At 57.6% G+C, this 16,159-nt stretch overlaps 1 protein-coding gene across 1 annotated transcript; it reads right to left on the bottom strand.

Moving 5' to 3' along the window:
- Nucleotides 1–2,980: 2,980 nt before the first annotated feature.
- Nucleotides 2,981–15,745, bottom strand: BBS1 (Bardet-Biedl syndrome 1). Its single transcript, XM_040970978.1, has 17 exons — nucleotides 15,682–15,745; nucleotides 15,409–15,485; nucleotides 15,276–15,310; nucleotides 14,405–14,677; nucleotides 13,972–14,018; nucleotides 13,841–13,879; nucleotides 13,675–13,747; nucleotides 10,693–10,824; nucleotides 9,557–9,663; nucleotides 8,314–8,434; nucleotides 8,002–8,160; nucleotides 6,387–6,456; nucleotides 5,849–6,007; nucleotides 5,042–5,175; nucleotides 4,211–4,345; nucleotides 3,217–3,303; nucleotides 2,981–3,107 (listed from the first exon to the last, which is right to left on the bottom strand). Exons 1-17 carry the CDS (start codon nucleotides 15,735–15,737, stop codon nucleotides 3,021–3,023), a joined length of 1,791 nt encoding a protein of 596 aa, XP_040826912.1. The 5' UTR covers nucleotides 15,738–15,745; the 3' UTR covers nucleotides 2,981–3,020.
- Between the last annotated feature and the right edge of the window lie 414 nt (nucleotides 15,746–16,159).

Here is a 16,159-nt window from a genome sequence, read left to right as displayed (position 1 = left end):
AGTATTTAATGGAACGGCAGTGTGATGGAGGGAAGACAAGGAGCAGGGCATCTTACATCCACTGGCTCATTCCCTAAAATGCTGACCACAGCCCTGATGGGGCCGGGCCAAAGCCAGGGACCATGGAGTTCCAGCTGGGTCTCCTCCATGGACGGCAGGGGCCCAAGGGTCTGCGTTATCCTCCGTTGCCTCTCAGTGCATTAGTGGGAAGCTGCATCAGAAGTAACAGGGCTGGTGCTACAACATGGTGGGTAAAGCCACTCCTGTGGTGCTGGTTCAAGTCCCAGCTACTCCACCTCTGATCCAGCTCCCTGACAATGGCCTGGGAGAGCAGTGGAGGCTGGCCCACGTGCTTGACCTCTAGCCATACTGGAGACCTGACAGAAGCTCCTGATTTGCTCAGCTCTGCCACTGCGGCCATTTGGGAACTGAACCAGTGGAAGGAAGATCTCGCTTCCTTTCTCTGTAACTCAGCCTTCCAAATAACTACATGTTTTTTTAAGGATTTATTTACTTTTATTGGAAAGGCAGATATACAGAGAGGAGGAGAGACAGAGAGGAAGACCTTCCGTCCAATGGTTCACTCTCCAAGTGACCGCAACAGCTGCAGTGGAGCTGATCTGAAACCAGGAGCCTGGAGCTCTTCCAGGTCTCCCACGTGGATGCAGGTTCCCAAGGCTTTCAGCCGTCCTCAACTGCTTTCCCAGGCCACAAGCAGGGAGCTGGATGGGAAGCAGGGCCGCCGGGGTTAGAACTGGTGACCATAGGGGATTCCGGCACATGCAAGGTGAGGACTTTAACCACTACACTATCATGCTGGACGCAAATAACTAGATTTTTAAAGAAAGTATATTTAGAAGAAAGCATTAAAAAAAAAATCCTGCCTCAAGATTAGGTATGAGCCTGACACGAACTTGTTGGAGTTTGAAGACAAGGCAGTGGTGTCTGCAAGAAAGCAACCTTCACCTCGGGTCTTTGCGACCCAAACAAGCAGGGTCTCATTAGTCCTAATAATTCAGTAAAGATGGCCCCTATGGACAGACTTCATAAAATGGGGTGGACAAGGGGCTCTGTGGAGCTCAGAAACCAGGGGATGGGGCCTATGCAAGGATTCCAAGAGGAAGCTCCCGGACAGCAGGTGTCCTGGCAGGCTGGGGTGAAATGTCCGGAACTGAGGGAGGAGAGGACAGCCAGCCACTGGCAGGTTGGAAAACCACGCACATGAAGATAACCTAAACAAGATTTTCCACGGGAAAAGGGACAGAAAGCAAAGAAAGTCATTTAATGACAACCCAACGCTAGGCTGTGTGGCAAGTTAGTCTCCTGCAGTCACCGGGATCTAATATAGATTTTCCTGAAGACTGGAGGGTGTAGTCACAGGAAACCCCACCCACTACCCAAAAGCAAGCAGTCCACAGCCAGGGCTGACCACAGCCAGGGCTGACCACAGCCAGGGCTGACCAGCAGGGGCAGCAGAAGCCGATGGCTGCTACAGGAAATGCGGGCTTGTTCACTGCTTTCCGCTGAGGCCCTACACTAATTAAATGCATATTTTACCACATTAAAAAGAGGCCAGCGCCCCCATCCTTGGTGTGCAGTGTCCTGGCGCTCTCACTGGCACATGCACTGGGTACCCATACTGCCCACATGCGCAGTTACACTTCCCAGCGGTCACCACACAATCCAGTTCTGCCTTAGTGCTGGCTGTGGTCTCCCATCAATACAAAAAACTGAGGCAAACCCACAAGAGACTTTGTTCTGAGTCACATGGTTTGTGGTTTGGCTGGCATGCAAAGGACTGCAGGTCATCCATGACCCGGCTCCCATGGCTCCCACCACGGCAACAAGGGGCCTGTCCCTTTCCTGGCAGCAGCATCCCCTTGCCCCACCTTGTCCTGACGTGCCTTGGTTGGCTCCACATCCCTGGCCTCATCTGGTCTGCTGGCTGGTGGCTGGGCAGCGCAGGGAGGACGGGCAGGGGGGTGATGTGGCCTGGGGCAGCAGCTGCAGTCTCCATCAAGCCTCACCTTCCCCTGGCCTGCTGGAGCTGGAGCTGAAGCAGGTTCAGGGTCAGTTTGGTTCTGTGGCCTTATTTTACATACTGGGGACACAGCAGCCCTCAGGAGCCTGTTGTTTCTGGCCAGGCAGGAACAGGTGGAGGTCCTCAGTGGGGAGGGGGCCTAGACACACCAGTCAGCAGCTCTGGGGGCACCCCATCTTCAGCTCCACTTAACACCTCCAGCCTGGGCCGTTCCGGCCACTTCTCACTGAGGCTGCTGCCTGGTGAATTTTCCATCTCGTGAACTTCCCACCCGGGGACTGATCTAGGCTCCCAGGGAAGAGAAGTTATCTCCATGGGCAGTCATGGCTTCCTGTGCCATATGCCACCTGCCTGGGCTCCAGAAGTGCCCCTCCTGAGTGCCCCTGGCCCTACTGCTGCCCATCTGGGTTGGCCCTCCCCCCCCGGGTGTGGGCACCTTGTCCTGTGGCTTTCAGCAGCTCTGGTGGAGGAAGCAACCATAGTATCCTGCAGACACCCTGCCCTCCTTTTCCATGGAGCTCTCAAGGTCTGAGCAGCAGCCCCTTCCTTGGCGAGATCAGAGCTGAGTTGGAAACCCGGAACCACAGGCAGTGACAAGGGAACTTGGTCTTATTGGAGAAAAGCTGACTCCCCAGGCCAGACCCTGGTCCGCCTTCGCTGGGCCCAAAGGGAGTGGCAAGTGAGAAGGGCTGGGTCACCCACATCACACTGTGACTGCTCCTGGCTCCTCCTTCAAACCTCGATGCAGCAGTTCCTGGTAAAGCTGGGAGGGTGCCAGCTGGTGGGTGCTCTTGGGGACAGAGCCTGGGTGGGCATGCAGCCTCCTGGGTGATCCCAGGCTGCCACAGCCGGTGGTCAGGGCGGTGGAAAGGGGTGCTGTCTCCCCAGCACACTGCTGAGTGAGGTGTATGCCCGGGGCTCCAGCCCTGCCAGGCTCAACAGGAGGGGTCTAGTGTGGCAGGCTTGGATTTTGTGGGGCTCAGGCGGCTGCCAGCCCCTCGCTCACAGGCATGTTGATGTGGGCACTTAGCAATGGTGCACTCTGGCCTTCTCGAAGCACCAGCACCTACAGAGGAGACATCAGTGGCAGTGGGCGGTGTGTCCCCATGACGACAACCAGACTACAGGGTGGGGTCCCTCCCATCCTCCCTCCAGGTGGCCCAGTGGCCTCTCACTTTGATGATGTCCGAGACGCCCTTGCTGCTTAGGCTCTCCACAAAGGTCTCCAGTGGGTAGCTGAGCCCTGGTACCAGCAAGGGGACCTGCATTTGGGGACAAAAGCCAGCCTGTCTGCGCTTGGCACTGGAGAGCATTTGAAGACTGCCCAGGCCCAGTGGTGCCCAGGGATGACTGGTCAGGCCACAGATGTGTGTGCGGAGGGGAACATCAAGGCTCCAGGGTCCTAGGGTGTGTCCATGATCAAATCCAGGCCTCAGGCTCCGTAAAGTCCACGCTATTCCTTGCTATTCATTTCCTGTTCAAGTCATTCTCTGCTTTTGGTCTCCCGGATCTGGGGCCCACTGTGCTGTCCACGCCTGTCCCCTATGACACATGTGTACAAACCCGCAGGCTGCATGCGAACGGTGTCTGTAGGCAGGACCTTGGGCAGGGTTTGGTCCTCAATAACGGCTAACGAGGCAGTGGGCTGGTCATCACAAGAGCATCGCACCTCTCCCAGGTCCCCTCGCCACCTGTGCCTCCTCATGACTCTGCAGTGCCCACCGCCAAGGCAGCCCTCACCGGGCATGGTCCTCACCCTTAGACTTCCCAGCCCTCATGACTATGTAGGAAACATTCTCTTCCTTATCCACAGCCAGCCTCAGGATGGAAACAGTCAACCCACACCCTTCTCTCTGGGCAGACCTCTGGGGTACGTGCAACAGGATCCCCAGGCCTGTGCTGGAGCTGCTAGGGCATGAGGTGGCCCCTCTGGGGAGGTGGAAGTGGGATCTAGGCTCAGGCTATCACCCAGCCCTTCCTCCCCAGAGCCAGGCTGGCTCAACGGTTGAGATGCCTTGCTGGGCCACAGCCTGGTCTGCAGCTGGAGCTGTGCTGCAGCTTGTCAGCCACGCCCACCCCCTCACCAGGACCTGAAGGGCCTGGCCGGCATCTAACCAAGGCCCTGCCTGACCTTCCCTGCTCCCCCTCCCAGCGAGGAAACCCCAGTACCTTGAAGAAGGCCCGGGGCAGGGCGTAGAGCACCTCGTTGTACAGGAAGCAGAGCAGCAGCCCCAGGATGGGCCGGGCGGTTGAGGTGTTCTGCAGGTGAAGTGTGAGCTTGAAGGTGGGGCCCAGGCCCTGGACCTGTGCAGGGGTGGGGAGGGGGAGAAGGCCTTGGGCACCATGGCCTGGGCTGGCCCTCAGCCTCTCTCCCTCCAACTGGCCAGATGCTGCATCCATCAGGCCCTCCAAGTGCCCACATGCGGAGAGGGGGTGAGGCTCGGCAGAGGCCCTGCAACCCTGCTCATCCCAGGGGGTTGCCCTGGTGCTCCCTTCCCGGAGCCTGGGCCACTGGCACCCTCCTTCCTCATACCACTGGGTTGCCCGTGACTGCTTTCTTCCTTGAAGAGAAACGAGCAACCCAGTTGGAGCCGGCAACAACCCAGGGGTCACATGGGGAAGGAGAGCAGGAGTCCCTGACCCTCCTCCCTCACCCCTGCACACAGCTCAGGATGCCCAGGGCAGAGGTCACAGGGCAGGCATTGCCCCCTGCCGCAGGCTCTGGGATAAACACTCCAGGAAGATCCCACTGTGCTGCTGACCCTAGGCCTGGCCTGTCAGAGGCACAGCACGGAGGGGGGAACTGGAGTGTCTGTCTCAGTGGTCAGCCCCGGAGAGCAGGAGCACAGCTGTCAGTCGGTCTGTGGGAATCGGAGAGGGCAGCTCGGGCTACGTGGACTTGACACTGGCCTTGGGGCTCTGCGGTATGGCTGGGGGAGCTCACCCACCTGCACTCTGGCCCTGCCCTCCTCTGCCCATGCCCCCCACCACTGTGCTCACCACAGCCAGCAGCTTGAGCGGCTCCCGGGCTGTGGCGGACACGGGGCTGAGGCTGCACTCAAGGGCTTGCACGTAGGCCCGGGCCGCCCGGAGGCGCAGCAGGTAGAGGTCAGTCTGGAAGGCCCGATGCATGGCTGAGGAGGGGAACATGAAGGCTGAGATGGGAGGCAGGCACGGGAGCATGGCTGCATCCAGGACAGAGAGAGGATAACGCGGAAGCAGGGCCTGCGGTGCCCCTGGACACACCAGGCCCACCCCTGCCTCCCCCCAGCACCTTGCTGCTCACAGACCTGAGGTTCCTTCACTGGCTCCCTCTGTTCTAAAAGCTGGTGGTGCTGTGGGCTTGGCCTTGGTCCCTTCTCAGCCACCACCTTCTTTCCCCGCGTGATCCAGCTCCTGTCCCAGGTGTGACCATCCCAGAGAGGAACAGCAGGAAGCAGTGGAGGCCAGGGGCTGCCTCACTCCCAAGTCCTTGGTGCCTGGGCTGGGCTGGGGACCTCCCCGACGTCAAGGGTAGGGAGTGGCCTGAGCAAGGCAGCCACGCCTGCCTCATCACGGGCACTCTGAATGAAGGAGCCCTTTGATCAGAACTGGAAGTGACAGCTGTCTGTATTCTAACTCATTCCTTACCCAGCCCCTCACCCTGAGCCAGAGTCAAGGCTGCAGGTGCCCATCCTGGGCATGGGGCCTGCCTGCTGGGCCAAGGTCTCTCACAGCTCAGGGCACCTGTGGGCACCAACCTACCTCGTACCACCCAGGGCAGGGGAGGAGGTGGCAGGAAGGAGTGGGGCGGGGGCCAGGTCTCACCAGTGCCAGCCTCGCGCTCTCGCAGTGTCTGATCCACATAGAGTCGGGTCTTGCGGGGTACGCTGAGCTTCATGGCTTGGGCTGGTGGGGGGCCCAGCTCACCGGCCCCCTCCCCAAACACCGCCGTTCGCTTTAGGATCTTGATCAGCAGGCCACCACCTAGGGAGGGACGGGTGGTCACAGATTCCTCCTGCCCAGTTCTGCCCCCCATCCCATCTCTTCCCCACTGACTCATCCACAGCCGCTTCTATGCATGCCTGTCTGCCTGAGGAGACTGCGTCTGCGCGGAAGTGTGTGCTCACGGTCTCCTAACGGCCATTCTTCCATCGGTTTAGTGTTTATTTGTGGCGTGCTGGGATGTTCCAGGCATCACAGTAGAGCCGGGGACGCTAGGCGTTGATACCCACCTGCTGAGGTGGGCCAGCTGGACTGGCCTCGCTCTCCATTCCTAGGTCTTCCCCTGCTTCTTGGCCACCCCTTTCCCCGCCTCCCTGCCACACCAGCCACAGTGCCCCTGCCCAGCCCGATGCCCTGTCACCTCGAGTAGTCATGATGAGAGTGTTGTCTTCCCGCCCGTAGCGGCCAAAGCAGAGACTGGTCACTGCGTCCTACGAGGAGATGGCCGAGTTTAGTTGGGATGTTATCTTGCAGAGGAAAGCGGGGTGGGCGTGAGGGCAGGGACCCACAAGTAGGAGATCAAGGAGGGTAGGAGGCTCGGCTGGGCGCTTCCTCTCCCCTCCCACCTCACGGCCACAGCCACAAGTGCAGGATAAACCAGCTTGGCGGGCCCTCACTCAGGCTGGACTCCCATAGGGTTTCACAGAACAATCTTTCTATTCTGGATCTTTCCTCCCAAGCTGTCCCCCCACCATGCTAGCTCTCAGGTTCACTTCCAAAAGTTTCTAGAAGCATAATTTTAAAAAAAAAACAAGTTGGTTGGGGGCTGGCACTGTGGCATAGCGGGTAAAACTATCACTCGTGGTGCTGGCATTCTATGTGGATAGTGGTTTGAGTCCCGACTGCTCCCTTCTAATCCAACTCTCTGCTAACGCACCCAGCAAAGCAGCAAATGATGGCTCAAAGTGCTTAGGCCCCTGCACCCATGGGGGAGACCCGGAAGCCCTTGGCTCCTGGCAGGCTCAGCTCATTATCGCAGCTGTTTGAGGAGTGAACCAACAAATGGAAGACGTCTCCCCCCTCGCTCTCTGTAATTTTGCCTTTCCAATTACTATATATATATTTTTTCCAAGAATGTTTTGAAAAGCCTCCACACATACATATGTACCTGAAAATTATTTTGGATCAAAATAATAAATATATTTTTGGAGATAGAATTGAGAGAGAAGGGCATTTCCTATCACTAAGCCAGTCTTCAAATCCCTGTAACACAAAGGGCTGGCTGAAGTCAAAAGTTCCAGCCAGTTCTCCCCCGTGGGTGGCTGGGGCTGCCTCCCAGGGGACACGCAGCAGCAGGAACCGAAAGTCAGCAGAGCCAGGACCTGAACCAGGCACTCCAGGGATTCCAAGCACAGCTTCCCTGCCGTGCCAAACGCGTGCCCCTGAGCTTAGCCCTGCAGTCCATTTGCCAGGGACTTTTAGAAGGATCTCCACGTTTATTCTAAGAACACAACAGAGTGACAGTTCCTACCCTCCTCCCCAAGGCCTTTGAGGCGCTCCGCAGCTCATCCCACCCATCTTTTTTGTCTCTCTTCTCTTCACTTACTTCATACAGCTGCTTTTAAAAGGTGTCGTTTCCCTGCGACAGTGCATGCACACATGCAATGCCATTTCTCTGATTTTCTTTAAATGCTGCTGGCTGTGACTGCACTGACAAACTTCCAGGATTCCTCATCATGAAGCCTCACGCTGCCCCTGGCCTGGAATGCGCTGCCCAGCTCGGCGGTCACATGCTCTCGCTCCAGGTCTCTGCCCTCTCACTCCCCAGGTCCCTCCGTCACCCTGCTTGGCCTCCATCTGCTTCGTATTCCAATGTGCGAACATGCACCTTGAACACAAGGCCGGAGTCACTCCGACCCCTGTCCCACGCACTGACTGGCATGTACGAGGTTCCTGGTACCACTTTTGGGTCAGAAGCAGCAGCCAGGACGGCCCCGGGGGAGGAGCCAGTGGCAGGTGCGGGAGGAGGGGCTCACCGGGGCTCGGATGATGTTGAGCAGGGCCTTGTCCCGGTAGATGCGGACCTCACCGTTGGCCAGCCCGGCCATGACAGCCTGCAGGCCTCGGGAACGCTGCTCCAGCAGGTTCATGGTCAGGATGGTTGCAGGCATCTGCACAGTCCACAGTCGCTTACCCTGGTGGGGAACAGTTGGTATCTTGGGGTGGTGGTGGAGAGTGGTTTCAGGGCTGCGAATGTGGAAGGAAGGGGTGGCTGGTGGCGCCAAGGGAAGGGGCGGCTGGGGACAGTGGGGGCCAGGGAAGATGCTGGCGCTGGCCAGGAGACATACCTTGTGGGTGAAGCCGTTCAGGCTGTCTTGGGTGGTGCCTGCCACGAAGACCTTGTGGACCCGCACAAGGCCCACGGGCTGGGCGTTCAGTTCAATGCAGTACCTGGGCAGCTTGGAGTCTCTGTGGGAGCATGGAACACCTGCCCAGGCTGGAAGGTACCCTCCTCCCTCCTCGACCCCTGGCTAAGCCCTGCAGGACTGACCCAGAAGGCTCCCACTGGCCCACTCCGCAGAGTGTGACTAACAGGTGTGCGTCCCCTGCTGTCCGCATGGGAGGGTCTGTGACAACCCAGCCTTGGATGGTGCTCTGAGAGCTTCCCTGAGACCTCGCCCACCAGCGCCAGTGGCGAGCTCATTCCTGAGAAGCAAAAAGGGGTACCCTGTGTAACGCATCTGTCTGTTCAGGGTCTCTCCACCTCAGTTTTGCCTTGTCCAGGATGTGGGAATAACTCCTGCCTCCCACCCACAGACAGCAGCCCATGAAACTCCGCTGCCCAGGCCAACCCATTCCCAACCTGGTGACCCTGAGAGCCTCCCATGGGTCCCCGAGCACCCACCCAGCAGTGTCTTTGTTTTAGCATCTCTTCTGATGAAAACCCTGGCATGACTTCCGGCAGCACTTCTGACGGAATCCAGAACCTCTACTGAGTCCTGCCAGGTCCTGCGTGAGCTGGTCCTGGCCCTCACCTGCCTCCTTGGCCACCCAGCCTAAGGAACACCTATCAGGGTCTCTCCCAGCTCGGTCGGCCCCAGCGTTCTGAACAACAGGTTCCTTCTCAAGTGGGCTCCACAGAGCACGGACTGAGCCTCCACCCTGCTGTCTGTTCCACATAGACTCTGGGCGTCCCTGCCCCATACTCATCCGACTTGCAGTGACACCATGGTCTGTCAGCTTCAACAGCTGTCTTCCCCGTGAGGGAAGGGACTGTGTTTGTTGGCACACTGATCAGCAAATACATTCCCAACAAATACAAGGACTAACCTAGGGCCTGGTACATAGCAGACACTTGGGGGTTCCTATGCAAAACTGATGCCTAAGGGAGTGTAATGCACTCTAGAAGGTGACACAGGAAACACAGGAGGCTTCTTTCTCCTCCCCTCTCTGTGCCACTCACGTATCACCCTGCACACTTGCTCCTGGCCCTGCCTCCAGCTCACGGGTCCCCAGACCCCGCACCCACCCTGCAAGCGCCCAGGTGTCTAAGATCTCCCTTGGGCTTCGAAGACCAGGGCAGGGGGCTACCTTCTCAGGACGTAGATGTTCCCATTGCGGCACGCAGCAGCCAGGCGGAAGTCCACATCAAACTGGCCTGAGGCCTCCAGGAAGACAGGCACCCCAGGGAGACTCATCTGTGAGGGAGAGGCTAGCACGCTCCCGTCCCTCTGTCCCTGGCTTGGCCAACCCAAAGCAGCTGCTCTGAGCCGGCTCCCCCCTCGCACCTGCCCGTTCCAGTTCAGACTTTCTGGATGCACCCTGAGAACGCACAGACATGCGTGCTGAGAGCACAGCACGCTGGTCTACTGTGGTGGTGTCTCTCACCAGAAACCGAAAGCTTCACACGCAAAGACAGGTGACAAAGAAACATATGACAGCGCATCTCCATCAGGGATGTCGCGTCGCCTTTGAAAAGACTCATATGGCTTTATAGAAATGGAAAAAGTGGGGCCAGTGTGGTGACACAGCAAACTAATCCTCCACTTGTGGCGCCAGCATCCCATTTGCGCACAAGTTTGAGTCCCATCTGCTCCACTTCCCATCCAGCACCCTGCTTGTGACCTCGGAGAGCAGTCCAGGACAGCCCAAAGCCTTGGGACCCTGCACCCGTGTGGGAGACCTGGAAGAAGCTCCTGGCTCCTAGGTTTGGATTGGCTCAGCTACAGCTGTTATGGCCACTTGGGGAGTGAGCCAGCTGATGGAGGATCTTTCTGTCTCTCCTCTCTGTAAAATCTGTCTTTTCAGTAAAAATAATTCTTAAAACAAAAGAATGGAAAGAGGAGTGATGCGAGGCTGTTTCTGGGGAGATGAACATTCGATGTTCCACAGGGAAGCGCCTGGCACTTCGGCAGCAGAAACCGTGGGTGCTGGGACTTGTGGGTACATTTTTTTTTTTAATTTATTTTCTTTCTTTGGATTTTGGCCGTCCTCCACTGCTTTCCCAGGCCACGAGCAGGAAGCTGGATGGGAAGCGGAGCAGCTGGAGCACAAACCAGTGCTCCCTGGGCTGCGGGCTCCACAGGTGGAGGACGAGCGCGTCACTGGGCTGTCCCCAGTACACACCTTTCTCTTTACGCTTATCTAAGGCCGAATTCTCTCTCCCTGCACCAGGCTCTAACGGGGGAGGACTGCAGCCTGGGCCCACAGCCGGAGTCCACACTGACCTTGGACAAGATAGTGAAGGCCTCGGAGTCGAGCACCAGCAGCTCCCTGTTCTCCGTGCCCAGCACCAGGCAGGACACAGCGTCTTCATCAGCCAGGTTCTTCTTCAAGGTGGTCATGGCTGTGATGACCGTCTGCAGGAGGACCCGGGGTCACCCAGAGAACCAACATACACAGCAGCCCCCTCCCACCACGTTCCCAGATGCTACAGATGAGAGGAGGGGCAGAGCAGGAGGAAGAGGAAGTGCAGGAGATGATGGATACTTCATGTGCCAAAGTGTGGACACGGACCCAAATTCCTCACAGTGGGACTGCAGGGGTTGGCAACACACAGCCATTACAAACACACCACACATGGGCCTAGCACAGTAGCTCAGTGGTTAAAGTCCACTCCCCGGGACCCCCTATGGGCATTGATTCTAATCCCGGCTTCGAATCCACTTCCAATCCAGCTTCCTGATTGTAGCCTGGGAAAGCAGTCGAGGACGGCCCAAGCCTTAGGACCCTGCACCCATGTGGGAGACCCAGAAGAGGCTCCGGGCTCCTGGCTTCAGTTTGGTGCAGCTTTGGCTATTGTGGTCACTTGGGGAGTGAGCCAACAGATGGAAGATCTTCCTCTCTGTCTTGCTTCCTCTCTGTATAACTGACTTCCAAATAAAAATAAAATCTTAAGAAAAAAAAAAAAACCACATACTTCAGAAGACACAACAAATTGGGGAATGGGGCTAGACCATGAGTTTCCCAACCATAAACTGATATGGCCCTGCCTTCCCCAGTGACACTTCTTAGGTATTTTTCCTTTGTTAAAGTAACAGAGAGCATGGGCCCGGCGCGGTGGCGCAAGTGGTTAAGGTCCTCGCCTTGCACGCCCAGGATCCCATATGGGCACCAGTTCTAATCCCGCCAGCCCCACTTCCTTTCCAGCTCCCTGCCTGTGGCCCGGGAAAGCAGTCGAGGACGGCCCAAAGCTTTGGGACCCTGCACCCGCGTGGGAGACCCGGAAGAGGCTCCTGGCTTCGGATCGGCATAGTATCGGCCATTGCGCTCACTTAGGGAGTGAATCATTGGACGGAAGATCTTCCTCTCTGTCTCTCCTCTCTGTATATCCGCCTTTCCAATAAAAAAATAAAAAAAAAAAGTAACAGAGAGCTGGTGAAGACACATTCCCGAAGGCACGCTCACGCACGGCACACCCGGCCCCAACGCGCAGGTGCTGGCCACTGCTGGACAGGGGCTCACCTGGCTGTGTTTACTGTCCCCACAGTGCTTGGTGCCTCTCTGACCTCCACCGTGGGAATGTACACTCTACGGGGGGACCAGAGGGAAAGCAAAAGGAGAGGGACGCTCCCCTGTCTGGATGCTCTCCCGCAGGAATGGGCTGAGCCTGACTTATATGGCAAAGCTGCACACTGAGTGACCATTGTTAAGATGAAAGGAAGCCATCTCGGGCTGCGCGAGGCACCAGGCTGAGCGGCCGCCTGGGAGGCCAGCACCCCAGAGTCAGGTCGTGGCTGCTCTGCTTCTGATCCAAGTCCCTGCACATGCCCGGCTCAAGTGGCTGGGTCCCTGCCTCCGTGTGGGAGACCCAGATGGAGCTCCAGGCTCCTGGCTCTGCCCGGGCCAGGTATAGCTGTGGCAGGCACTCAGGGAAGAAACCAGAAGGTGGGTGCTTTTCAAATAAATACATTAAAGATCTGTTCAAGCAAGGGGAATCATCCCAAGGCCGAGTGAAAGAAGTGACAGAAATGCGGACAGCACGGTTGTTCCTGCAGCCAGAACACACAGCTGGGGACGGTGACCAGCTCCCACACAGCGTCTCTCTCTGAAGATTCATTATTTATTCAAAAGCCAGGGTTGCAGAGAGAGGGAGAGACAGGAGAGAGAGAGAAAGGCTCCTCCATCTACTAGCTCACTCCTCAAATGGCCAGGCTGAATTCAGGACCCAGGAGCTTCTTTCGGATCTCTCGCATGGTGCAGACTTGGGCCATCTTCCACTGTTTTCCCAGGAAGGGAGCTGGTATGGAAGTGGAGCAGTTAGGACATGAACCCACATCCACGTGGGCCACCAGCACTGCAGGGAGCAGCTTAACGCACTGTGCAGCCGTGCTAGTCTCCTCCAAGCTGCGTCTTCTAAGCAGTAATTGCTTTACTCCTTGATCCTACAAAAGACGGCCCAGTGCTCGGGCCCCTGCCGCTCACATGGGAGACCTGGACGCAGCTCCAGGCTCCTGGGTTTGACCTGGCTCAGCCCTGGCTGTTACAGCCACCTGGAAAATGAACCAGGGAATAGAAGATTTCTCTCTTTGTGTTTCTCCCTCTGTCATTCCACCTTTCAAATAAAAATCCAATAAATAAATTGCAGAACAGCTCTTGAACTAAGAGACAATAATCCTGGCTAGAAGCCTCTAGAACTCATTAATGCAGGGATCATCGATAATGTGACTGACCTTATAGCCCAGAAAAACAGGAAGGGATTACCACTAATCATCTGGTGACCTGATGTGAATGCTTACGTAAACTGTGAGTGACAGAACCAATCATTAAAATAATGAAGGGAGCTAATAAAAGTTGTTAAAGACTCACACTCAAAATATTAAAAGTCCACCCCTAAGAGAAGTAGGATAGAAAGCAGATTAGAAAGGAGACGTGTGGGCCTGATGTGGTGGCCTAGGGGCTGGAGTTGTCACTTTGTATGTGCTGGGATCCCATATGCACACCGGTTCTAATCCCAGTGGCCCTGCCTTCCCAATAAAAATTAAAAGAAAAAGAAAGAACAAGTGCTGAACAGTGAGAACGAGAACTCTGGGTAGTGAAATTACAATCCTTCCTCTTGACTTCCCCAGTTCTCTGTAACAAGGCCTTTCATTCACCTTCAAAGAGAGGGAAGTTCAGGACTGGGCTGGCTATGAAACCACCACGGATGTTCCATATCTGTAAAGCAAGTCACTTTCACACAGGGCAATCCACGCGCAAGCAGCTCTCACCTGCCGCTTGATGGAGTTGGACTTGTGGCGGCTCACGAAGGCGTCCATCTCACTCAGCTCCAGCTGCAGGAACCTGGGCACCCGGAGAACAGGCTGCTGCTGCCCTGGGCTGGCAGTCCTCCTCCCTCCCACCCTGGCGTGCTGCGCCAGCCCCCAGGGCCCTCACCTGAGAGACTGCACAGACAGAGGCACTTCCGCTTTCTCCCTGCAAGGACAGTGGCCGACCCGGCAGGTTCAGGGGGCGGGCAGGGGCCTGGGCAGTCGGGGAGGGGATGGGGTGGATGGGCAGGTTCTCACCGGATGCCCTCCAGCATCTCCTTCAGGGTTAAGGGGTCAATCTGGTCCTGTGACAGCCCAGGGAAGGAAGGGGAGCCTGTGAGTGCTGGGGCCAGGCAGGGCACGCACCCCTGTGTCTCCAGGAATCCAGACTGGAGGCACGCACGTGTACACCACCCTCTGTGAGAATGGCTCTCCTGGCACCTTGCCTACACCCTTACCAGTCCTCCCCTACCACTAGCTTCTCACGGGTGGGCCAGCAAGTGCAGGGGGCTTCTGGGAGCCTGGCTGGGTACCCCATGAGGAGCCATTCCTTGGGGTCAAGCATGGCGCCCAGCCCGGAGGTGCCCCACTGCTACTGCCCATCAGTGATGAATGCCCCAAAAGCAGCCCACCTGGGGGCCCTGCCCCCTCCCTGAGTGTCTCTGGGACCCAGACCCCCCCAGGCACTCACCTCTTTGACTTGATTCCAAAGGTCTTGCTCCAAGGCATTGACCGGCAACAGAGGCAGGCTGAACTTGAAGTAGGGTCTGAGGTTCTTATACACATAGACACAAGGGCCGGAAGCAAGAGCGAGGGCTGGCATCCGGGGCTCATGCTGCTCCATGAGGAAGGCGGCAGCGGCAACCGGCAGGGCAGGCAGTGGGCTCTCGGTCAGCACGGCTGGCCCCTTGAGCACCTTCAGGCGGGGCTGCTGTGCCCCGGGGCCAAGGTCCCCGACCACCAGCTGTAGAGAGGGAGCAGCTCATCCGGGGCTCAGCTGCCAGAGACCTCCCTGACCTTTCCCTGGGCTCTACTGCTTCTCAAGTCCGTCTGCTTCCGTCCCAGCAGAAACCCTGGCCGTCCTGCTGACAAGCTAAGCTGCCTTAGGGAAAGTTGATCCCCTAGCTCCCAACTGTTAGGGTGAAGAACAGGGGACAGGGACTGGCAGAATCCAGGGCACGCTAGTGAGAAGATATTCGGTCCTGTGGAGTGGCTCACATAAGCAGGCTCCATTTCCACACCTTCACATCTTTGCTTCTCTGCTGACAGTCAACCTGATAACTCTCAAGCTCTCTCCTCCCCTTCCACCTTCCCTCGGGATTCCGACACCTGCCTTTGCCCAGGGACCATGTCCTGGGAACCAAAGTAACAGGCTCTGTTTAGCAGTTTCCCAAGCAATGAACACCCAGCATACTAGCACCCCATTACCTGGTGGCTCCAGATTGCCCTGAGCGGCTGTGGAGCCACCACGGAATCTCACTTTTGGGGACCCACTACCCTCACCGCCAAATAGTGTCAGGGTGGGTGGGGTGGGGTGGGGTGGGGACGCTAAATTCACTTACTTTGTACTCTCCGTCCCCGTGTAGGTCTGCCAGCGCTGGAAAACACCAACGGGCCATCCATTAACAGCCCCCTAACCCTCCAGGGGCTCCCTAGCATCCCCCAGCTCCAGCCCCTCAGCACCCCACGACTCACCCAGACAGGCGGAGAAGGTGTGGATGTTGGCCACAGGGTCGTAGTGCGCATCCAACCATTTGGAACTGGCCTCAGAGCTGGCGCAAAAAGACATGGGGAGCGAGTTGGCGGAGAGAAAAAGGAAGACGCGGAGCTGGGGGAGCGTGGGGTGCTGGGGAGGACACAGCCTGGATCCAGCTCCGTCAGCTGTGCCCCGAGCCTTGGATGCTCAGTCTAGCCCAGCGTCATCGGTGACCCGGTGGGAAAGGAGGCCCTTCATGCCCCGGCTTTCACCTTTCCCCTCGGCCGCCTTCGGAATCCGAGGAAGCAGTGGCCGCTGCAGCCGCCATCTTCGCAGGCGTCGTCAAGGCAACCGGCCCCGCCTCTGTCGCCGTGGGCAACACACAATCTAGCCCGGAATCGGGCACGGCGAGCGAGCACAGAGTTCCGCAGGCGAAGCTTTCCTCCGCCAAGCGTGTTGTGGGCACCAGTTGCACGGAGGCGATGCCGCCCTGCTGGGTCCACCCGGCCGAAGCCCGACACCCCACGCCTCTGCGGGCAGGGACAGCCTCGCGGCCTGGAGAGGGGTGTCAAGAAAGCTACCAGGTGAAAAAGCTGGTGCCTTAGACAAGGCTTAACTCGGGCGCCTTGTTTGTCCGGACAACGCAGAGGACCCCAGCAGGGGTACAAGGTTTCCCTGTTTTCAGACTTACAGGATCGTTCAAAATGCTAGAGAAGCCACAGGGGAGGAGCTCGGAGCGTGTGCGTCCTC

Source organism: Ochotona curzoniae, unplaced genomic scaffold (genome assembly GCF_017591425.1).
Source record: "Ochotona curzoniae isolate NIBS_2020 unplaced genomic scaffold, NIBS_Ocur_1.0 scaffold_4937, whole genome shotgun sequence".
Lineage (NCBI taxonomy): Eukaryota > Metazoa > Chordata > Mammalia > Lagomorpha > Ochotonidae > Ochotona > Ochotona curzoniae.
Note: the sequence above shows the minus strand (reverse complement) of the source record. Positions and strands in the feature narration are given on the sequence as shown.